The 23,954-nt window shown below is 50.2% G+C and overlaps 1 protein-coding gene and 1 non-coding gene across 8 annotated transcripts in view; one reads left to right on the top strand and one right to left on the bottom strand.

Annotated features, from left to right (window-relative positions):
- ZER1 (zyg-11 related cell cycle regulator) overlaps positions 1 to 23,954 on the top strand; it is a 41,549-nt gene that overhangs the window by 14,494 nt on the left and 3,101 nt on the right. For 5 of the 7 annotated variants that reach the window (XM_003732057.6, XM_078329040.1, XM_002743361.6 and 2 more), the window contains exons 3-15: positions 797 to 947; positions 1,150 to 1,586; positions 1,897 to 2,073; positions 3,203 to 3,317; positions 3,462 to 3,608; positions 3,935 to 4,108; positions 11,930 to 12,145; positions 12,863 to 12,904; positions 13,051 to 13,170; positions 13,814 to 13,929; positions 14,271 to 14,459; positions 17,776 to 17,873; positions 19,963 to 20,065. In XM_003732057.6, the coding sequence (XP_003732105.1) occupies positions 797 to 947; positions 1,150 to 1,586; positions 1,897 to 2,073; positions 3,203 to 3,317; positions 3,462 to 3,608; positions 3,935 to 4,108; positions 11,930 to 12,145; positions 12,863 to 12,904; positions 13,051 to 13,170; positions 13,814 to 13,929; positions 14,271 to 14,459; positions 17,776 to 17,873; positions 19,963 to 20,065 (2,085 nt within the window). The remainder of the gene's footprint in view (positions 1 to 796; positions 948 to 1,149; positions 1,587 to 1,896; positions 2,074 to 3,202; positions 3,318 to 3,461; positions 3,609 to 3,934; positions 4,109 to 11,929; positions 12,146 to 12,862; positions 12,905 to 13,050; positions 13,171 to 13,813; positions 13,930 to 14,270; positions 14,460 to 17,775; positions 17,874 to 19,962; positions 20,066 to 23,954) is intronic. The other 2 variants (XM_035259668.3, XM_009003643.5) reach the window with 1 other exon arrangement.
- On the bottom strand, positions 5,004 to 5,107 carry LOC118148479 (small nucleolar RNA U13). Its single transcript, XR_004735303.1, has one exon. It is a non-coding gene; the product is annotated as a small nucleolar RNA U13 (small nucleolar RNA).

The following is a 23,954-nucleotide window of genomic DNA, read 5'->3' as shown; positions in this document are numbered from 1 at the left end:
GAATTCAAGATCAGCCTGGGTGACATAGCAAGACATCTCTACAAAAAAAAGAAAAAGAAAAAAAATAGATTCCCAGAAGGGAAATTGTTAGACAGTGTCATAGGAAAATAGGAAACCAGGAGCCTGTGTGGGCCTGAGGACAGAGGTGGACCTGTAACAATGTTCTGAGCATTTGCTGTGGGTCAGGCTATAGTTTGGACGCTTTGCAGCCCAGAGTTATGTCCACTTTGCAGATGAAGAAACTGAGGTCTGGGAAAGTTCATTTACTCGTGTGAAGTTGCCCAGGTGGGAAGCAGCCAAGCCAGCATTTAGATTCCAAAGCGTTTGAATCCAAAGCATTTCTCAGCAGACCAGGATTCTTGCTTGAGCTGATATCTCAACAGCGCATAATTAAGGGTTTGACCTGTACCCAGCTGGGAACTCTAACCACTTGGCTTAATTTGCCTGTTTAAAAGGGTCCCAGGAGGGGCTTAAAGAAGGTGCTGAGAGTGGCCATGCCAGTGGGGCTGCTGCACCTGCAGTGTGCATGGAGGGTGTGTGACAGGCATGTGCCTTTGGAGAGATGGCCCCTGCATCACCTAGAAGGTCTCTCAGAGAGCTACCTTTAGATTCCTGGTTCCTGGGCATCCTTAATCTCACCAGTAGTTTAGTCAATACCCAACCAGATACTCTTAGGAGAAGGAGGTTGCTACTTGGGGTGATCTAAGAAGGCTTCAGGGAGAGGAGGGCTTGTGCTCTGAAGCGAGGAAGAGAGTCCCTGTGACCCTCCCCTGAGCCAGGCATTCTCCTTTTCCAGGTATGTGGAGCTGGTAAACGCTGCCTGTAACTTCAAGCCACACGAAAGCTTCTTCAGCCTCTTCTCGGACCCCCGCAGCACCCGCCTCACCCGGATTCACCTCCGCGAGGACCTGGTACAGGACCAGGACCTGGAGGCTATCCGCAAGCAGGTGAGGCCTGCCCCGCCACAGGAGCGCCACATGCCAAGCAGGGGCCAGGCCACTTGCCTCCAGCCCAGCCATCCCCAGTCCTGCCAGTGCTCGCCTGACTGTGCACATCCCCCTTTCCAACCCACCTGTAGCCCAGGACGAGGCCTGGGGCGGGGGGAAGGGGAAGGGGTAGTGATGATGATGGAGCTGTGCCCACTCCCAGGACCTGGTGGAGCTGTACCTGACCAACTGCGAGAAGCTGTCCGCCAAGAGCCTGCAGACACTGAGGAGCTTCAGCCACACCCTGGTGTCCTTGAGCCTCTTTGGCTGTACAAACATTTTCTATGAGGAGGAAAACCCAGGTGGCTGTGAAGATGAGTGCCTCGTCAACCCCACCTGCCAGGTGCTGGTTAAGGACTTCACCTTCGAGGGCTTCAGCCGCCTCCGCTTCCTCAACTTGGGCCGCATGATTGATTGGGTCCCCGTGGAGTCCCTCCTTCGGCCACTCAATTCCCTGGCGGCCTTGGACCTCTCAGGCATTCAGACAAGCGATGCCGCCTTCCTCACTCAGTGGAAAGACAGCCTGGTGTCTCTCGTGCTCTACAATATGGACTTGTCTGATGACCACATCCGGGTCATCGTGCAGCTGCACAAGCTGCGGTGAGCTGCTGGCCCAGAGCTTACTGGGGTGCGGTGGCTGGGCAGGTGGGGAGGAGTAGAGGTGGGTGTTGTCAGGCCCTCAGGGTTCAGGAGCCCTTGGCCAGGCAGAGTGTGGGGATGAAGACAGTCCCATTCCTTAAACCCAGCGTTTCAGCTGGATTGGGGCGGTTCAGGTTTCTTCCCAGAATGCCCTGGAGCAGTCGTGGCAGGCGTAGGCCCTCCCCTACTAGGGACTAAAGGAGCAGGGGTCTGCAAGACAGCCCCACCCTGTACCCAGCTCCTGACCTGCACCCCCTACCCCAATCTCCAGACACCTGGACATCTCTCGAGACCGCCTCTCCAGCTACTACAAGTTCAAGCTGACTCGGGAGGTACTGAGCCTCTTTGTGCAGAAGCTGGGGAACCTGATGTCCCTTGACATCTCTGGCCACATGATCCTAGAGAACTGCAGCATCTCCAAGATGGAAGAGGAATCGGGGCAGACCAGGTGGGGCCCACCCTCCATGGCTATTGGTAGGGTGTCATTCAACAAGCATTTAAGGTGGGCTCAGTACCTCACGCCTGTAATGCCAGCACTTTGGGAGGCCAAGGTGGGCAGATCACTTGAGGCCAGGAGTTGGAGACCAGCCTGGCCAACATGGTGAAACCCCATTTCTACTGAAAATACAAAAATTAGCTGGACATGGTGGTAGGCACCTGTAGTCCCAGCTATTTGGGAAGCTGAGGTAGGAGAATGGCTTGAACCCAGGAGGCAGAGCCTGCAGTGAACTGAGATCATGCCACTGCACTCCAGCCTGGGCCACAGAGTGAGACTTTGTCTCAAAAAAAAAAAAATATTTGCCACTTACCGCTCCGCCAAGTGCTGTGCTGGGTGCTAGAGATAAAGAAATGAATCAGGCCCTGCTCTTTTGGAGTCTGTGTGAGCTGGTGGGGACGGACAAGTCATTACAAGGGCTATGGTAGGGGCAATCCAGGGCCCCGGGGTTGCCTGAGGATCAGGAAGGAAGGAGGGGGAGGAACGCATCCTGGCTGTCCCGAAAGGTCATTCTGCCTTTGCCAGAGGAAGGGTGTTCTTGCAGAAGGAACAGCACATGCAAAGGCCAGCAGGTGAGAGCACAAGGGGCAACTGGGGAACCACCTGATTCTCAGCCTCACAGAGCATACCATGGAAGAGGCAAGGCTGGCAGTGTCTGCCACCTAGGAGGTATTGCAGGAGATAGGTCGGTTCCTGGGTTGGTTGGTTGAGAAGTTTGACCAAACCCTACCAGCTGTAACTGGCCATACATAAGCCCTTGCCCCAGCCCACTTTAATGGTGTTTAGTTGATAAGCTTGTCCCTTTGTGATTGTTGGCGAGACCTAAAGGTTGCCATGTCCTTACTAGAATGGCAGGTGGTTTCTAAAGGTGGCTGTATCACCCATCCCCTACTATGTAGCCTTGCCACCCTTCCATCAGGAGGTGGTGTCTGTGTCCCCTACCATTTTTAAAAAAGAGGCGGGGGGGATGAGGTTGGAAGGCCTAGAAGAGAAAGCAAGTAAATGCCTCGCCAACCCCAGGGGGAGGCCCAGATCAGGCTTGGACCCCAAGCTGTTGACCTCGGCACCCTCTTTTCCCCAGCATCGAGCCTTCCAAGAGCAGCATCATACCTTTCCGGGCTCTGAAGAGGCCGCTGCAGTTCCTCGGGCTCTTCGAGAACTCTCTGTGCCGCCTCACGCACATTCCAGCCTACAAAGTGAGCTGTGGGAGAGAGATGGGGCAGGGCCAGGGAGCTCTGGGAGAGGGAAGGAGCTGGGTTTTAGGGCTGGAAATGGAGCTGGGATCTAGCATCCCAGCCCTTGGCCTCTTATGGGTTGTTCTGAGCATGTCCCACCCGCAGGTAAGTGGTGACAAAAATGAGGAGCAGGTGCTGAATGCCATCGAGGCCTACACAGAGCACCGGCCTGAGATCACCTCGCGGGCCATCAACCTGCTTTTTGACATCGCACGCATCGAGCGCTGCAACCAGCTGCTGCGGGCCCTGAAGGTCAGCCCGAAGCCCAGAGCCTCGGCCTCCTGTCCCTCCCCAGCTGGAGGGTTCCGGACTTGCTGAGCCATGTCCCCAGAGCCCCTGTCCCTCTGCACCTGTCCCCTGGGTCCCAGGACCCAAACCCCAGCCTGGGCCTCACAGCACTTGACTTGCTTCAGCACTGGCCTTGTTCAGTCCCCACCCTGGTGTCTGCTCCCCAGGCCCCACTTCTGCCTTCAGAGAGCATGACCAGGCTAAATCCTGCCCCAGAGAGCCTGTTCCAGCCCCTCGCAGAGGGCCTCTCCCTGCACTTGCCAGCCCAGGTCCCCCCTGTCTTCATACAGCTGGTCATCACGGCCCTCAAGTGCCACAAATATGACAGGAACATTCAAGTGACAGGCAGCGCCGCCCTCTTCTACCTAACGAATTCTGAGTACCGCTCAGAGCAGAGTGTGAAGCTGCGCCGGCAGGTCATCCAGGTGGTGCTGAATGGCATGGAATCCTACCAGGAGGTGACGGTGAGCCCCCACCCGCCACGGCCCGCATGCTCTGGCCCAGCCACCCCTTTCCTGCTTCTTGCATCCCGCCAGGGCTCCCCTAGCTCTGGGCTGCATCCCTCCCAGCTGCCTTTCCCACAGCAATACTCCCTGACTCTTGGGATCTGGCCCTTCCCCCAGTCCATTACCCCTGGCTGCCCTCTAACCTCTTCCTCCCTGCCCCATGTAGGGTGGGGGCCCAGGGACCCTGGCCTTCTCCCTGCCTGTGCTGCCTCCTCAGCCCTTCTGCCCAAACACTCTGCTGGGGGATTTTTTTTACCAACAGCTGCTTTTAATATAAAAGTAATAAAAGCTTTTATTATAGAAAAGTTATAATTACAGATATACAGAAAATAAAAATCACCCATAAACCCACTACCCAGAGATAGGCACCAGTAACATGGGATACCTATTGTTGTGGATTTTAGCCTATGCACGCGTATTTTGTAAATGGGATACACAAACTGTGTGTACTGTTTGTATACCGTGGATTTTTACTTCAACTGTGTCATGTGAACGTGAACATCTGCCTTATTAGCCAACATGTTTTTTTTTTTGAGAGGGAGTTTCACTCTTGTTGCCCAGGCTGGAATGCAGCAGCACAATCTCAGCTCACCACAACCTCCACCTCCCAGGTTCAAGCGATTCTCCTGCCTCAGCCTCCTGACTAGCTGGGATTACAGGCATGCGCCACCACGCCTGGCTAATTTATGTATTTTTAGTAGAGATGGGTTTTGCCATGTTGGTCAGGCTGGTGTTAAATTCCTGACCTCAGATGATCCACCTGCCTCAGCTTCCCAAAGTGCTGGGATTATAGGCGTGAGCTACCACACCCAGCCCAGCCAACATATTTTTATAACAAAAAAGATTTTTTTCATTTCAGATGGACAGTATGCCAACGTCATAACAAGGTTTGAGGGAGGCACGTTTCACACATAAGCATGAAAATCTAATCATCACTCTCATAAACTACAAAAGGATCAAACAATTTTTTTTTTCATTAAGACAGGGTCTCAGGCTGGGTGCAGTGGCTCATGCCTGTAATCCCAGCACTTTGGGAGGCTGAGGCGGGCAGATCATGAGGTCAGGAGATCGAGACCATCCTGGCCAACATGATGAAACCCCTTCTCTATTAAAAAAATATATATACAAAAATTAGCCAGGTATGGTGGTGCATGCCTATAGTCCCAGCTATTCAGGAGGCTGACGCAGGAGAATCGCTTGAACCCGGGAGGCCGAGGCTGCAGTGAGCCGAGCTCGTGCCACTGGACTCCAGCCTGGGTGACACAGCAAGACTCTGTCTCAAAAAATAAATAAGTTAATTAATTAATTTAAAAAGCTATCTAATACTTAAAAAAATTCAAGTGATACAAGAATGCATTAAATAAAACAAAAGCTACTCACAGTCTCACCTCTCCTTGCGTAGATACAGCTGGTGTTAAGGTTCACTTTCATAACTGTTGACACCAGCATATGTTCAGTGTCCTCATCCAGGGAGAGGCTGCTGTGTGGAGGACTCTGCTGGAGCCTGGAGTCAGTGGCCAAGCCCCATGCCCATGGGGTGCAGGTTAGCACTCTGCCAGTGTATGAAACAGCCCCCAGAGCTGAATAATTCAGGTTGCTGTTTCATCTTTTGCTCTCTCAAGCAATGCTTTGTTAATTATACTTAGTGGGACTCCATGTTTGGATCCCCCTTTCACAAACACTCTCGTGGAAGCTGTTTTTTTCTATCCTGGATTTTCCCTCTGGAGTCCCCTTCCACCCAAGCCTGTCTTCCCCTCCTAAACTCCATCTCTCTGTCTATTCCATTCCTCTCAGTGCAGAATCTGCTTTCGTCTCCTGGATTCCATCTTTCTGGATTCTCTCACTCAGTGTCAGAGTTAGCGGTTTCTTTCTCTCTCCTCTCTTGTTTCTCTCTCTTTCTCTCTAAATAAATCACTTTCTACAAAAAAAAATTATACTTAGTTATCCTTATAATACATTTCTAGAAGTAGAATTTCAGGGGCAATATGAGTGTGTGTGTGGTATGTGTGTGTATTTTTTCTTTCTTTTCTTTTTTTTTTTTTTGACAGAGTCTCACTCTGTTGCCCAGGCTGGAGTGCAGTAGTTCGATCTCAGCTCAGTTCAAGTGATTCTCCTGCCTCAGCCTCCTGAGTAGCTGGGACTACAGAAGCATGCCACCACACCTGGCTAATTTTTCTATTTTTAATAGAGACAGGGTTTTGCCATGTTGGCCAGGGTGATCTGGAACTCCTGGCCCCAAGTGATCTGCCCACCTCAGCCTCCCAAAGTGCTGGGATTACAGGTGTGAGCCACTGCACCTGGCTGGAGTGATTGTTCTTTCTACATTGAGATGATGATGATGATGTTAATTTTGAGACAGTCTCATTCTGTTGCTGAGGCCTGAGTGCAGTGGCATAAGCAGGGCTCAATGCAGCCTCAACATCCTGGGCTCAAACAATCCTCCTACCTCAGATTCCCACAAAGCTGGGACTACAGGGGCATGCCAGCACATCCCACTAATTTTAATGTTTTTGTAGAGCCAAGATCTCACTATGTTCTCCAGGCTGTTCTCAAACTCCTGGGCTCAAGAGATCCTTTCACCTTGGCCTCCCAAAGTGCTAGGATGGCAGGGATGAGCCACTATGCCCAGTGAGATCAATTTTATAATCAGGCAAGAGGGGTATCTTTTTTTTTTTTTTTTTTTGAGACAGAGTCTCGCTCTGGAGTGCAGTGGCGCTGTCTCGGCTCACTGTAACTTCCATCTCCTGTGTTCAAGCAATTCTCCTGCTTCATCCTCCCCAGTAGGTGGGATTATAGTCACACCCCACCATACCCAGCTAATTTTTTTTTTTTTGTATTTTTAATAGAGACGGGGTTTCACCATCTTGGTCAGGATGTTCTTGATCTCTTGACCTCGTGATCCGCCCACCTCAGCCTCCCAACGTGCTGGGGTTACAGGCATGTGCCATCATGCCTGGCCTTTAAAAAAAAAAAAAAAGACTAGACCTGGGCAGCATAGTGAGACCTGGCCCCTGCCACAGTCCATCACCCCTGGCCGCCCTCCATCCTCTTCCTTGCTTCCCCTTCTCTACAAAAAAAGTTTTTTAGTCTGGGTATGATGGCCCACGCCTGTAATACCACCACTTTGGGAGGCTGAGGCAGGTGGATCGCCTGAGGTCAGGAGTTCAAGACCAACCTGGCCAACATGGTGAAACCCGGTCTCTACTAAAAATACAAAAATTAGCTGGGCATGGTGGCAGGCGCCTGTAATCCCAGTTACTTGGGAGGCTGAAGCAGGAGAACTGATTGAAGCCAGGAGGCGGAGGTTGCAGTGAGCCAAGGTGGTGCCATTGCAGTCCGGCCTGGGCAACAGAGCAAGACTCCATCTCAAAAAAAAAAATTTTTTTTTAGGCCTTCATGGAAAAATAAATAAATAAGTAAAATTTGTTGGCCGGGCGCGGTGGCTCAAGCCTGTAATCCCAGCACTTTGGGAGGCCAAGGCGGGTGGATCATGAGGTCAAGAGATTGAGACCATCCTGGTCAACATGGTGAAACCCCGTCTCTACTAAAAATACAAAAAATTGGCTGGGCATGGTGGCGCGTGCCTGTAATCCCAGCTACTCAGGAGGCTGAGGCAGGAGAATTGCCTGAACTCAGGAGGCGGAGGTCGCGGTGAGCCAAGAGCACACCATTGTACTCCAGCCTTGGTAACAAGAGCAAAACTCCGTCTCAAAAAAAATAAATAAAAATAAAATAAAATAAAATATGTTTTTTTAATTAGCTGGGCGTCATGGTATGTGTCTGTAGCCCCAGCTACTCAGAGGCTGAGGTGGGATGATTGCTTGAGCCTGGGAAGTGGAGGCTGCAGTGAGCTATGATTACACCACTGCACTCTAGCCTGGGCAACAGAGGAGACCCTGTCTTTAAAAAAAAAAAAGGAAAAGAAAAGAGAAAAAGGCTAGTTGAGTTGAAGACTCCCAAATGAATTAATAAATCTCTGTCACAGAAATGGAAATTAAAATAAGGTGAAATCACATTTTATCTCAAGAGCTTGGTGATATCCAGTGTTGCAGAGGTAGAGAAGAGCACTCTTGCACCCTGTCTGCTGGTGAGGGATGAATTGTGCAACCTTTTTGGAGAGCAACCAGCAGAACCTGCCAAAATTATAAATGCATTTGTCTTTTGACCTAGCCATTCCACAGTTAACGACTGTTCTTAGAGGAAAAGATATACATACATCCTCTCTTGTAAAAATTTTTTTAAAAGGCCAGGAACAGTGGCTCGTGCCTGTAATCCCAGCACTTTGGGAGGTGGAGGCAGGCCGATCACTTGCAGCCAGGAATTCGAAACCATCCTGGCCAACATGGTGAAACCCCATCTCTAGCAAAAATACAAAAATTAGCTGGGTGTGGTGGCGCGTGCCTGTAATCCCAGCTACTAGGGAGTCTGAGGCAGGAGAATCGCTTGAACCCAGAAGGTGGAGGTTGCAGTGAACCAAGATCGTGCCAGTGCACTCCAGCCTGAATGACAGAGTAAGACTCTGTCTCAAAAAAATTAATTAAATAAATAAAATTAAATTGAAAATAAAGGCTGTGTGTGATGGCACATGCCCGGGAATCCCAGCCACCTTGGAAGCTGAGGTGTGAAAATTGCTTGAGCCTGGAAGTTCGAGGCTTCAATGAGTTATGATGGAGCACTTTAGTCTGGGCAACAGAGAGACTCTGTCTTAAAAATAAGTAGGGCCGGGCCTGGTGGATCACGCCTGTTATCTTAGCACTTTGGGAGGCCAAGGCAGGTGGATCACCGAAAGTCAGGAGTTCAAGACCAGCCTGGCTAACACGGTGAAACCCTGTCTCTACTAAAATACAAAAATTAGCTGGATGTGGTGGTGCATGCCTATAGTCCAAGCTACTTGGGAGGCTGAGGCAATCGCTTGAACCTGGGAGGTTGAGGTTGTGGTGAGCAGAGATTGTGCCACTGCACTCCAGTCTGGGCAACAGAGCAAGACTCCATCTCAAAAAATAATTAGCTGGGTGTGGTGCTGTGCGCCTATAGTCCCAGCTACTTGAGAGGCTGAGGCAGGAGAATCGCTTGAACTGGGGAGGCAGACGTTGCAGTGAGCCAAGATTGCGCCACTGCACTCCAACCAGGCAACAGAGCAAGACTTCTCAAAAAAAAAGGGGTGCACGGTGGCTCACGCCTGTAATCTCAGCACTTTGGGAGGCCAAAGCGGGTGGATTGCCTGAGGTCAGGAGTTTGAGACCAGCCTGACCAGCATGGTGAATCCCCGTCTCTACTAAAAGAATACAAAAATTAGCTGGGCTTGGTGCCAGGCGCCTGTAATCCCAGCTACTTGGGAAACTGAGGCAGGAGAATTGCTTAAACCTGAAAGACCGAGGTTGCAGTGACCGAGATCACAAAATTGCCCTCACTCCAGCCGGGTCAACAGAGCGAGACTCCGTCTCAAAAAAAAAAAAACAACCCATGCTCATCATCACCAGGTTGCAGGTATAACAGGTATAATACAGGGCTGGGCGCGGTGGCTCACGCCTGTAATCCCAGCACTTTGGGAGGCGGGTGGATCACAAGGTCAAGAGATCGAGACCATCCTGGTCAACAAGGTGAAACCCCGTCTCTACTAAAAATACAAAAAATTAGCTGGGCATGGTGGCGCACGCCTGTAATCCTAGCTACTCAGGAGGCTGAGGCAGGAGAACTGCCTGAACCCAGGAGGCGGAGGTTGCAGTGAGCCGAGATTGCGCCATTGCACTCCAGCCTGGGTAACAAGAGCGAAACTCCGTCTCAAAAAAAAAAAAAAAAAAAACCAGGTATATAATACGTGACTCACTGTAGCCAACCATTGGAGTCACCCAGACATCCATCAGCAGTAGAAGAATGTATGAATAAATTGGGGTGTCACAGTGGAATACTATGCTGCAATGAAAAATGAATGCATTTCAGCTATGTATAAAAACGGTTGATCTTGCAAACCTATAGAATATCTATGTAAGAAGCAGGGGCCAGCCAGGTGTGGTGGCTATAATTCCAGCACTTTGAGAGGCTGAAGCAGGGGGATCACCTGAGGTCAGGAGTTCAAGACCGGCCTGGCCAACATGACAAAACCCTGTCTCTACTAAAAATACAAAAATTAGCTGGGCATGATGGCAGGAGCCTGTAATCTACTTGGGAGGCCAACCCAGGAGAATCACTTGAACCTGGGAGGTGGCAGTTGCAGTGAGCTGAGATCTCACCACTGCACTCCAGCCTCTGCAACAAGAGTGAAACTGTCTCAAAAACAAAACAAAAAAAGGTCGGGCATGGTACTCACCCCTGTAAATCTCAGCACTTTGAGAGGCTGAGACAGGTGGGTCACAAGGTCAGAAGTCAAGACCAGCCTGGCCAAGATGGTGAAACCCTGTCTCTACTAAAAATACAAAAAATTAGCTGGGCATGGTAGCGGGCACCTGTAATCCCAGCTACTCAGGAGGCTGAGGCAGAGAATTGCTTGAACCCAGGCGGCAGAGTTTGCACTGAGTCAGGATTGTGCCACTGCACTCCAGCTTGAGCAACAGAGCAAGACTCCATCTCAAAAAAAAAAAATCCCAAAAACAAAGAGCAGGGGCTATGGGGTGTGCCTGTAATCCCAGCTACTAGGGAGGCTGAGGTGGGGGGATCACTTGAGCCTGGGAGGAAGAAGTTACAGTGAGCCGAGATTGTGCCACCACACTCCAGCCTGGGTGACAGAGTCAGACCCTGTCTCAAAAAATATATAAACAAAATTAAAGAAAGCCAGGGCTAGTGGGGGCTAGGCATAGTTGCTCAAGCCTATAATCCCAGAACTTTGGGAGGCTGAGATAGGAGGATCTCTTGGCCCAGGAGGTAGAAGCCAGCCTGGACAACATAGTGAGACCCCATCTTTACAAGAAACAAAATAGTAGCTGGGCATGGTGGCACACAGCTGTAGTTCCAGCTACTCAGGATGCTGAGGAGGGAGGATTGCTTGAGTCCCAAAGGTTGAGGCTGCAGTGAGCCATGATGGTGCCACTGCACTCCAGCCTCAGCAACAGAGCAAGACTCTGTCTCCAAAAAAAATAAGGCTGGGCATGGTGGCTCACAACTGTAATCCCAGCACACTTTGGGAGGCCGAGGCAGGCAAATCACTTGAGGCTAGGAGTTTGAGACCAACCCCGCCAACATCGGGAAACCCCTTCTCTTTTTTTTTTGTTTTCATTATCAAATCAGTGGTATTGCACCCTTCTCTACTAAAGATACAAAAATTAGCCAGGTGTGGTGGTGTACCTGTAACCCCAGCTACTGGAGAGTCTGAGGCAGGAGAATTGCTTGAACCAGAGAAGTGGAGGTTGCAGTGAGCCGAGATAGGGCCACTGTACTCTAGCCTGCTGACAGAGCAAGACTTCATCTCAAAAAAAAAAAAAAGAAAAAGAAAAGCAGGAATAGTCTCTCTAGTGGGGTTGAGGGGCTAAGGTGCTTACGATCAAGAAGGGACAGTGGGGACTTCTGGGTGCTGACTGTGTTCTGTTTCTTGACGCAGGCGGTGGTTACATTGAGTTCACTTTATGTTATTTATGAAAGTGTACATTTGTGTTTTATGCTTCTTTTGTATAAATAGTTCACATTTTTAAAAACATTTTTTAAAGAAGACTTGTATAGACTTCTCTTCCAGAAAACCCGGCTGGACTACCACAGCTCTGGATGATCTCATGCCACTAGAGAGCTTGTAGAGCCCTGCTCCTGCGCCTGACCCTGAATGTGCCCCGCTTGTCTCCTCTCCTGGCTCAGGTGCAGCGGAACTGCTGCCTGACGCTCTGCAACTTCAGCATCCCCGAGGAGCTGGAATTCCAGTACCGCCGGGTCAACGAGCTCCTGCTCAGCATCCTCAACCCCACGCGGCAGGACGAGTCCATCCAGCGCATCGCCGTGCACCTGTGCAATGCCCTGGTCTGCCAGGTGGACAATGACCACAAGGAGGCCGTGGGCAAGATGGGCTTTGTCGTGGTACGTACAGGCGGGCTGCCCCCTTCCTCCTGAGCCTCACTGCTCTTCCCCACCCCTCCCCACCACTTCTCCACCCTAAGCAAGAGTCTCTGAGCAGGGCCTGGAGTTGGGAGTCTGGGGGAGGGAGGAGAGTGTGCTGAAGCATGAGGGATTTAGGCTAGACCAAAGGAAGAATTTCTTAATGCTGAATGTTGCTGATGGCCTCATAGATTTCTTCCACCTAGAGCATGCTGTCATTCTCTCACAATCCCTCTGCTCATCCTGCTTTCATAAGCTCTGTAGGGAAAGATGCCATGCTGTCCTTCTGTCATTGTGTCCCCAAGCACTTCCTGGCATGGGCCCTGGAGCCCAGTGGGGAGGCGATAAATACCACTGGTGAAAGGAAGGGAAGAATGACGAAGGAGCTCAAGAGCTTCTGTTCTCTTCTCATTTGATGGGTAGGGAAGCTCAAGCCCCAGCAGGAAGGGCTGTGCCCAAAGTCACAGGGGAGTCAGGGCCAGGAATGCCAAGTACTCCTTGGTACTCCTGATGCCAAGTACCAAGGGGCTGAGGCGTGGATGCTTTCAAATAGCCTCCCCTGAAGATACGGAAACCTGATCTTGTCAAGACTCCTGAACTAGCCACGGTGTCTCTGAGCCTCCCCTCCATCTTGGGTTTGTGGTGGGGTGGGAGTTCTTGAGCCCTGGTACTGTAGCAGGTTCTCGTCTCTGCCTGCAGACCATGCTGAAGCTGATTCAGAAGAAGCTGCTGGACAAGATCGTAAGTTGAGTCTTCACGTAGCCACGCTGTCCTTTCTGCAGCCCGTGAAGGGCCTGGGCTGCCCCTGGGGAAGGTCCATGTTTTGTCAGGGGACCCCCCTCCCCAGGCACTGGGAGCCTCAACTGAGCCCTGCCCTGCCCTCACAGTGTGACCAGGTCATGGAGTTCTCCTGGAGCGCCCTGTGGAACATCACAGATGAAACTCCTGACAACTGCAAGATGTTCCTCAATTTCAATGGCATGAAGCTCTTCCTGGACTGCCTGAAGGTAGCATCCACCTCCTGCAGCAGAGCTGCCTCAACTGCCTGCATGGCACCTCTTCTGTCCCTACGCTTCCCACCAACCATATCCGCAGCACCTCTCACCCATGCTTCCTGGAGAAGGGCAGTGGGGACAGACTCAGGCCCACCCACCCAGGATTTGCTGCAGAGAGATACTCCAGACCCAGATGGCCTGGTGGGGCCCCCTGAGAGCCCTGGCTGCAAGGGAAGGCCTCTCCCTGTCTTCTCTGCAGTGGCTCTCAGCCTGCCCACAGCTGGCTAGAGCCCACTATGATTTGTGCTGGACAGCATGTCTGTTCATCCTAAAACATATCCTCTGTTTTCCTGCTCTAATTTCTAGGAGGGTCCTTTAAACTAGTATTCTGAGCTTTGGTGAACAGAACCACATCTGTCCCATAGGTCAGACTTAATCAGCCCTTGTCTCTGTGGCAAGGAATCCCCACCTCTTTAATCCCTTAGTGTGCCCGGCACTGACTTAGGTGCATTGGAGGGTAGGAGGGCGGTAATATATACCTCCTCTTTGTCTAGTTGGCATGGCCAGAAGCCTATGAAACTTTGTGGTTAACAATACCAGATACTAAGTCATTAAGTACTAATTGATATGGCCCCATTGGCTCTTATTTTCCCAGGAATTCCCAGAGAAGCAGGAACTGCATAGGAATATGCTGGGACTCTTGGGGAATGTGGCAGAAGTGAAGGAGCTGCGGCCTCAGCTAATGACTTCCCAGTTCATCAGCGTCTTCAGGTTTGTATTTTTGTTCCTTTCCCTTTTTGCCTTGGCTGCCAGGATGCTCAGAGCTCTAGTGTATGCTCAGTTGCACAATTGCTCTTAGCCTAGGTTTGCTATAAATGTCATTTTCCATTGATAATGTGGTTTCTTATTCATTCAATCCTTCATAAGTGATCCTTTTGCAGTTATATCTTAAATGACCTCAAATCCCTTTAGAATTAGTCTGAGTATAGACAATATGGGATAAAGAAATAAGTAGCACCTCTTGCTTCTAGTTTTAAGTTGGGATCCTGCAGCTGGCATCTGAAGAGAAACTGGGGGAGTGGGACTCCATTTCTCGGTCTTTCTCCTGGCAGCAATCTGTTGGAAAGCAAGGCCGATGGGATCGAGGTTTCCTACAATGCCTGTGGCGTCCTCTCCCACATCATGTTTGATGGGCCCGAGGCCTGGGGCGTCTGTGAGCCCCAGCGCAAGGAGGTGGAGGAGCGCATGTGGGCCGCCATCCAGAGCTGGGACATCAACTCTCGGAGAAACATCAATTACAGGTGCGGGCAGGGTGGGGAGCAGGGATACAGTGTGGAATATGGGGAAAGTGCTGGGTAGGACGCTCATGCCATCAAGGTCTGCTCAGAGCTCCCGCTTTTCTTCTGGTCCTCTGTGGGGTTCTGTTCTCACTCACTGATGCATAGCTGCAGACAGCACAGAGCATACATAAGGGCACCATCTCACCCATGCAGCTTGGAGCATTTGTCATGCGTGCCAACATCTGCATGTACCCAAGCCTGCTCTTTACAAACCATTGATACCTACTTATTTGTGGGGAGGGATGGGGGAGAACCATACAGGTGGGCCAAGCACAATAGCTCTCGCCTATAATCCCAGCACTTTGGGAAGCCAAGGCAGGAGGCTCACTTAAGCCTAAGATTTCAAGACAGGCTTGGGCAACATAGTAAGACCTCTTTACTAAAAATTTTAAAAATAAGGCTGACCGTGGTGGCTCACACCTGTAATCCCAACACTTTGGGAAGCTGAAGTGGGCAGATCACGAGGTCAAGAGTTCAAACCAACCTGGCCAACATGACAAAACCCCATCTCTACTAAAAATACAAAAATTAGCTAGGTGTGGTGGTACACACCTGTAATCCCAGCTACTCAGGAGGCTGAGGCAGGAGAATCGCTTGAACCCAGGAGGTGGAGGTTGCAGTGAGCTCAGATCTAGCCACTGCACTCCAGCCTGTTAACAGAGCAAGACTCGGTCTCAAAAAAAAAAAAAAAATCAGCCGGCATGATAGTGTACACCTGTAGTCCCACCTACTGGGGAGGCTGAGGCAGGAGGATGACTTGATCCCCGGAAGTCAAGGCTGCACGGAGCCTAGATTATGCCACTGCACTCCCGCCTGGGAGACAGAATGAGACTCCATTTCTTAAAAAGAAAGAAAGAAAACAAAACAAAACAAAATAAAACAGGGCTGGGTCTGGGCACGGTGGCTCACACCTGTAATCCCAGCACTTTGGGAGCTGAGGCAGGCGGATCACCTGAGGTCAGGAGTTACAGACCAGCCTGACCAACACAGTGAAAGCCCTGTCTCTGCTAAAAATATAAAAATTAGCCAGGCATGGCGGTGGGCACTTATAATACCAGCTACTTGGGAGGCTGAGGCATGAGAATCACTTAAACCTGGGAGCCAGAGGTTACAGTGAGCCAAGATCTTGACGTACTCCAGCCTGGGTGACAGCAATACTCCATCTCAAAAGAAAGAAATCAAGAAGGAAAAAAACAGGAATTGTTCATAATCTCACTCCCTGAAAGAGAACCCCTATTGACATTTTGGTGTCTCTCCTTCCACAACATTTCTGTGCACAGATTTCATTACTTTAAGTCAGGCTGGCATCAGTTCCTACCGTATTGTGACTGAATGGCCAATCACCAGGCCTGGATCTCCCTCGTCATTTTAGGAAAGAGTCACTTTCTATGTGCCATCCTGTACAGATGGACATTTCACTTGAAAATCCATATTGGATGTGTTGGAACCAAATTATTTTCTGTGTGTAAAAAAAAGAAAAAAAAAAAGAAAACCCATATTGGGGCCAGGCACGGTGGCTCAAACCTGTAATCTCAGCACTTTGGGAGGCCAAGGCAGGTGGATCACGAGTCAGGAGTTCAAGACCAGCCTGGCCAACATGGTGAACCCTTATGTCTACTAAAAATAAAAAAATTAGCTGGGTGTGGTGGTGGGCACCTGTAATCCCAGCTACTTGTGAGGCTGAGGCAGAATTGTTTGAATCCGGGAGGCAGAGGTTGCAGTGAGCTGAGATCCTGCCATTGCACTCCAGTCTGGGAGACAGAGCGAGACTCCGTCTCAAAAAAAAAAAAAGAAAAAAGAAAACCCATATTGAGAGGAATGGGCTGACATTTCAGCTTTGCCACCATGCCATAGTTCTTGGGAAGAATCACTGGCCCAGAAGTTTTACACACAGGTGTTTCAGGCTTTTGGACCCACAGAATTCCCTTGTCAGAAGAGCAGTCACAGGCCAGTCACCAGCCTGGACAATATAATGAGACCTCACCTCTGCAAAAAAAAATTTTTTTTTGAGACGGAGTTTTGCGCTGTTGCCCAGACTGGATGGAGTACGATAGTGCAGTCTTGGCTCGCTGCAACCTCTGCCTCCCAGGTTCAAGCCATTCTCCTGTCCCAGCCTCTCGAGTAGCTGGCACTACAGGCACACGCTGCCATGCCTGGCTAATTTTTTGTATTTTAGTAGAGAAGGGGATTCACCATGTTGCCCAGGCTGGTCTTGAACTCCCGAACTCAGGCAATCTACCTGCCTTGGCCTCCCAAAGTGCTGGGATTACAGGTGTGAGCCACCACACCTGGCAAAAAAAAAAAAAATTTTTTTTTTGAGACACAATTTTGCTCTGTTGCCCAGGCTGGAGTATGGTGGCGCAATCTTGGCTCACTGTAACCTCTGTGTTCTGGGTTCAAGGGATTCTCCTGCCTAAGCCTCCCAAGTAGCTGGGGACTACAGGTACACACCACCATGCCCAGCTAAATTTTTTTTTGTATTTTTAGTAGAGACAGGTGGTGCACACCTGTAGTCCAAGCTCCTTAGGAGGCTGAGGTGGGAGGAGCATTTGCACAGCCTAGAAGATCAAGGTCTCAGTGAGCCAAGATTGAGCCACTGCACTCCAGCCTGGGTAGCAGAGCGAGACCCTGTATCACAAAACAACAAAATGCCAGGCATGGTGGCTCACGCCTATAATCCCAGCATTTTGGGAGGCCCAGGCGGGTGGATCATTTGAGATCAGGAGTTCAGACCAACCTGGCCAACGTAGTGAAACTCTGCATCTACTAAAAATACAAAAATTAGCCAGGCATGGTGGTGGCACATGCCTGTAGTCCCAGCTACTCAAGAGGCTGAGGCAGGAGAATCGCTTGAACCCAGGAGGCAGAAGTTGCAGTGAGCGGAGATCGCGCCACTGCACTCCAGCATGGGCAACTGAACAAAACTCCATCTCAAAAAAAAAAAAAAAAAAAGCAGTCACACGTGCTTCTGTTCTCAGGGTGTCTCTCCTCTCTACCCCTCAGGCTGCGTCTGCTCCATGCTGAGGTCTCCAGCTTTCTTCTCCTCCTCTTCTGGGTCCCTTCTTCCTCCCTCACATGCTTATGCCTTTATCCTTTCTCCAAAGGAGCCTCATTGTGCAACTTGCCAGGGGCATGCAGGGCCAGCTGCCCTTTCTCCTTGGCATCCTGCCAGCCTGTCATGGTCACTACGATTCTCCAGTGGGGGGAAACCTCAGACTAGAAAAGACACACTCCCCGACCCCAGCATCCACAGTGACCTTGATTTCTCTTCCTGCAGGTCATTTGAACCAATTCTCCGCCTCCTTCCCCAGGGAATCTCTCCTGTCAGCCAGCACTGGGCAACCTGGGCCCTGTACAACCTCGTATCTGTCTACCGTGAGTGCCAACTTGTCCTGGGTTCAGACACTCATCCAGCTGAAAGCAGATGTGCTCTCAGGGAGTCTGTAGTCCAGGAAGGGAACATTAATTGCTGCTGCCAGCTTTTGTTCCTCAGAGCAGAGCCCTCCACTTTCCAGCATTTGTGGGATGCCCAGCTTACTGGGCAACTCCTGTCTCATCACCAGAAGCAGGCCTGGCAGAGGAAATACCTGTGCAGAGTTCCCAGCCAGCTTTCTTTTCTTTTCTTTTCTTTTTTTGAGACGGAGTTTCACTCTTGTTACCCAGGCTGGAGTGCAATGGTGCGATCTCGACTCACTGCAACCTCTGCCTCCTGGGTTCAGGCAATTCTCCTGCCTCAGCCTCCTGAGTAGCTGGGATTACAGGCACACGCCACCATGCCCAGCTAATTTTTTTGTATTTTTAGTAGAGACAGGGTTTCACCATGTTGACCAGGATGGTCTCAATCTCTTGACCTCGTGATCCACCCACCTCGGCCCCAAAAGTGCTGGGATTACAGGCTTGAGACACTGCGCCTGGCCCCAGCCAGCTTTCTTAATGCTTCCTGCTTCCATATGCAGAGACCGTCCAAAATCTCTATGCCAGTTGGGCACAGTAGTGCACACCAGCTATTCAGGAGGCTGAGACAGAATTGCCTGAGGTCTGGAGTTTCCAGCTGCAATGAGCTATGATCATGCCTGTGAATAGCCACTGCACTCCAGCCTGGGCAACACAGGGAGACGCCCAACTCCAATAATAAAATAAAAGTCTCCATGCTGTCTGCATGAGAAAAATACCATACCACCAGCTGATTGCAACCTGGCAGGCCACCAGAATCACCTGGTCTTGGTCCTTGGATCTGTTGAAAAAGAATATCCAGGGACAGGGCTTAGAAATCTATATTTTTACAGAAACTTCTCAAAGGATCACCATCTTTAGGAGCCACTGGTTTCACTGGTTTGGGTGACATTTTCCATAGTATGAGCACTGGAGGCCAGGCACAATGGCTGATGCCTGTATTTCCAGAACTTTGGGAGGCTGAGTTGGGAGGACTGCTTGAGCCCTGGAGGTTGAGACTAGCATAGGCAACATGGTGAGACCCTGTCTCTACTTTAAAAAAAAATTAGGCTGAGTGCATCAGCTTATGCCTGTAATCCTAGCACACTGGGAGGCTGAGGTGGGTGGATCACTTGAGCGTAAGAGTTCGAGACCAGCCTGGCCAACATAGCAAAACCCTGTCTCTACTTAAAATACAAAAATTAGCCACGTGTGATGGCACGTGTCTATAGTCATAGCTACTAGGGAGGCTGAGGCAGGAGAATCGCTTGAACCCAGGAGGCAGAGGTTGCAGTGAGCTGAGATCACACCACTACACTCCAGCCTGGGTGATAGAGTGAGACTCCATCTCAAAATATGTGTGTGTGTGTGTGTGTGTGTGTGTGTGTGTGTGTGTGTGTGTGTGATATGGCCGGGCCACTGTGGCCCAAACCTATAATCCCAGCACTTTGGGAGGCCAAGGCGGGCAGAGTCACCTGAGGTCAGGAGTTCAAGATCAGCCTGGCCAACATGGTGAAACCCCATCTCTACTAAAAATACAAAAAATCAGCTGGATATGGTGGTACGCACCTGTAATCCCAGCCATTCTGGAGGCTGAGGCATGAGAACCACTTGAACCCAGGAGGCAGAGGTTACAGTGAGCCGAGATTGCACCACTGCACTCCAGCCTGGGTGACAGACTGAGACTCTGTCTCAAAATCTATCATCTATCTATCTATCTATCTATCTATCTATCTATCTATCTATATATATAAAATTTTTTTGAAAAAAAAAGAATGAGCTCTGGAAATAAATGCAACTTCAAACCAAGGACTCACCCCTTGCTTCCCCTACATGGACATAGAACTCCCACCCATGGGGCTGGGCACACATCGCTTGCCCCTATTTCTAGCACTGTCCCCACCAAGGCCTGTCTTTACACCCGACACCAGGATGTAAACCTGATGTAAACCACCAGACAGGGTGGGTTTCTGGGCCTCAGGGTGATAAGAAGACCCATCCTGATCCTCTGCTGTCTACTCCTATCCCACAGCGGACAAGTACTGCCCTCTACTGATCAAAGAAGGAGGGATGCCCCTTCTGAGGGACATAATAAAGATGGCGACCGCACGGCAGGAGACCAAGGAAATGGCCCGGTAAGAGACAAGCAGTGTGTTTCTGCCTGGAACCTTAATTTGGGGGATTAAGGACACGGTGGGGGCCCTCTGGAAGTTAGGAATGGCTGAAATTTCCAGTGCAGCTTGGGGTTGAGTGTGGAGGTGGACAGTGTATTGATGTCCAGCTGAGTCCTCTCTAAATGTCATCTCAGCCACAATATGGCTGAAAACTAGATGACCAAGCTCTGAACGGAGCATCAGGGCCCTCATTTGTAAGCTTAGTTTTCTTTTATTTCCAACAAATTCCATCTCCTCTCATCAGTGGACATTAGCAAGTCAGGTTTGAACTTTCATTATTTTTGGCCAAAGACATTCCCACTAAAGAAGGGACACAGTGTGGTAAAATACATTCTAGAGATAAGATGAGGCAGAGTGCGAGTGAGTTTTCTGAATGTGAAGGTCACAAACATGGTGGAGTCTCGGCCTTCCATGGCTGTGTGGCTTTCACTGCAGCCTCCAAAATGTCACTGCCTCCAGTTCTCAGGACACGAGAGACTCAGGGATGCAATGTGTCCAAATCAGCAGGAATGACCTTGTTTTCTCCAGGATTCATTCTAGAAGGGAGAACAGTCAAGCTGACCCCAGTACACTTTTGTCATGGCTCTGAACCATATAGAGGAAAACAGGACGGGCCAGGAACTCAGAAGCTACTCAGACACCACTTCCTGGGCCAGGGGAGGGAAATGTCAGCTGGTTCTGCTATTATATGCAGTCAAAGGCACTGCTGGCCAGATGCAGTGGCTCATGATTGTAATCCCAGCACTTTGGGAGGCCAAGGCAGGAGGATTACTTGAGGCCAGCCTGGGAAACATCACGAGACTCATCTGTAAAAAACAAAATAAAACAAAAATTTGGCCAGGGATGGTGGTAGGCACCTGTAGTCCCAACTACTCAGTGGGGCTGAGGTAGGAAGATCGCTTGAGCCTAGGAGGTGCAGGCTGCAGTGAGTTATGACCATAATCATGACACTGAACTCCAGCCTGTGCAACAAACAGACCCCATCTCTTATTTAAAGAAGGAAAGAAAGAGAGAAAGAAAGAAAGAGAAAGTAAGTAAGTCCAGGTGCAGTGGCTCATGTCTGTAATCCCAACATTTCAGGAGGCTGAGGCTTGAGGCCAGGAGTTTGAGACCAGCCTGGGCAACATGGCAAGATCCTGTCTCTACAAAAAAAAATTAGAAATAAGCTGGGTATGGTGGTGTGCACCTGTAGTATTAGCTACTTGGGGGGCTGTGGCAGAAGGATCATTTGAGCCCAGGAGTTTGAGGCTACAGTGAGCTTTTTCTTGAGGGGGGCGGGGGCAGGGTCTTACTGTTGCCCAGGCTGGAGTACAGTGGCATGATCATGGCTCACTGCCCCTCCCCAGACTCAGGTAATTCTCTCACCTCAGCTTCCCAAGCAGCTGGGACTACAGGTGTGCACCACCACACCCAGCTAATTTTTGTATTTTTTGTAGAGGTAGGGTCTCACTATGTTGCCTAGACTGGTCTCAAACTCCTGGGCTCAGGAGATCCTCCCACCTTAGCTTCCCAAGGTACTGGGATTACAGGTGTGTGCCACCCTGCACCCAGCCAGGTGAGCTTTGATTGTGCAACTGTACTCCAGCCTGGGTGATGCAGTAAGACCCTATTTCAAAAAAAAAATTTTTTTTTTGAGACAGAGTCTCACTCTGTCACCCAGGCTGGAGTACAGTGGTGCAGTCTCGACTCACTTCAGCCTCCACCCCCCGGCTTCAAGTGATTCTCCTGCTTCAGCCTCCAGACCAGCTGGGATTACTGGCACACACCACCACAGCCAGCTAATTTTCATATTTTTAGTAGAGATGAGGTTTCACCATGTTGGCCAGGCTGGTGAAGGCCAGATGTGGTGGCTCACACCTGTAATCCCAGCACTTTGGGAGGCTGAGGTGGGTGGATCACTTAAGGTCAGGAGTTTGAGACCAGCTAACATGGTAAAACCCCATCTCTATTAAAAATACAAAAATTGGCCTGGCAAAGTGGGTGAGGTGGCCGTAATCCCAGCACTTTGGGAGGTCAAGGAGGGCATATCACAAGGTCAGGAGTTCGAGACCAGCCTGGCCAATATGGTGAAACCCCATTTCTGCTAAAAATACGAAAAATTATCCAGGCATGGTAGCGCGTGCCTATAATCCCAGCTACTCAGGAGACTGAGGCAGGAGAATCGCTTAAACCTGGGAGGTGGAGGTTGCAGTGAGCTGAGATTGTGCCACTGCACTCCAGCCTGGACAACAGAGCGAGACTCTGTCTCAAAAAAAAAAAAAAGAAAAGAAAAATTAGGGGGGCCTGATGGTGCACACCTGTAATCCCAGCTATTTGGGAGGCTGAGGCAGGAGAATGGCTTGAACCCAGGAGGTGGAGGTTGCAGTGAGCCAAGATCATGCCACTGTGCTCCAGGTTGATCAACAGAGTGAGACTCTGTCTCAAAAAAATAAAATAGAGGCCGGGTGTGGTGGCTCACGCCTTTAATCCCAGCACTCTGGGAGCCTAAAGTGGGTGGATCACGAGGTCAGGTTTTGAGATCAGCCTGGCCAACATAGTGAAACCCTGTCTTTACTAAAAATACAAAAATTAGCCAGGTATGCACCTGTAGTTCCACCTACTCAGGAGGCTGAGTCAGGAGAATCACTTGAACCCAGGAGGCTGAGGTTGCAGTGAGCTGAGACTGCCATTGCACTCTAGCCTGGCTGACAGAGTGAGACTCTGTCTCAAAAAAATAATTAATTAATTAATTAAATAAAACAAAATGTAAGGCCACGTTCAGTGGCTCATGCCTGTAATCCCAGCACTTTGGGAGGCCGAGGTGGGTAAATCACAAGGTCAGGAGTTTGAAACCAGCTTGGCCAAGATTGTGAAACCCTGTCTCCACTAAAAATACAAAAATTGGTCAGGCACAGTGGCTCAAGCCTGTAATCCCAGCACTTTGGGAGGCCGAGGTGGGTGAATCACAAGGTCAGGAGTTTGAGACCAGCTTGGCCAAGATGGTGAAACCCTGTCTCCACTAAAAATACAAAAATTGGTCAGGCTTGGTGGCTCAAGCCTGTAATCCCAGCACTTTGGGAGGCTGAGGCGGGTGGATCACGAGGTCAAGAGATCAAGACCATCCTAGCCAACACGGTGAAACCCTGTCTCTACTAAAGATACAAAAAAAGTAGCCAGGTGTGGTGGCATGCACCTGTAGTCCCAGCTACTCGGGAGGCTGAGACAGGAGAATTGCTTGCAACCGGGATGTGGAGGTTGCAGCGAGCCGAGATCGCACCACTGCACTCCAGCCTGGAGCCTGGCAACACAGCAAGACTCTGTCTAAAAAAAAAAAAAAAACCCCAAAAATTAACTGGGCATCGTGGCGGGCACCTATAATCCCACCTACTTGGGAGGCTGAGGCAGAGAATCAATTGAACCGGGGAGGCGGAAGTCGCAGTGAGCGGAGATCGTGCCATTGTACTATAGCCTGGGCAACAGAGCACTACTTGGTCTCAAAAAAAATAATTAATTAAAAATAAATTAAGCAGGGGAGGCCAAGGTGGGTGGATCATGAGGTCAAGAGATCGAGACCATCTTGGCCAACATGGTGAAACCCCGTCTCTACTGAAAATACAAAAAAATTAGCTGAGTGTGGTGGCGTGCACCTGTAGTCCTAGCTACTAGGGAGGCTGAGTTAGGAGAATTGCTTGAACCCGGGAGGCAGAAGTTGTAGTGAGCCAAGGTTGGGCCAGTGCACTCCAGCCTGGTGCCTGGTGATGGAGTGAGACTCTATCTCAAATAAATAAATAAATAAATTAGGCTGGGTGTGGTGGCTCACTCCTGTAATCCCAGCACTTTGGGAGGCCAAGGCAGGTGGATCATGAGGTCA

The sequence above is a fragment of the Callithrix jacchus genome, chromosome 1 (assembly GCF_049354715.1).
Source record: "Callithrix jacchus isolate 240 chromosome 1, calJac240_pri, whole genome shotgun sequence".
Taxonomy (NCBI): domain Eukaryota; kingdom Metazoa; phylum Chordata; class Mammalia; order Primates; family Cebidae; genus Callithrix; species Callithrix jacchus.
Note: the sequence above shows the minus strand (reverse complement) of the source record. Positions and strands in the feature narration are given on the sequence as shown.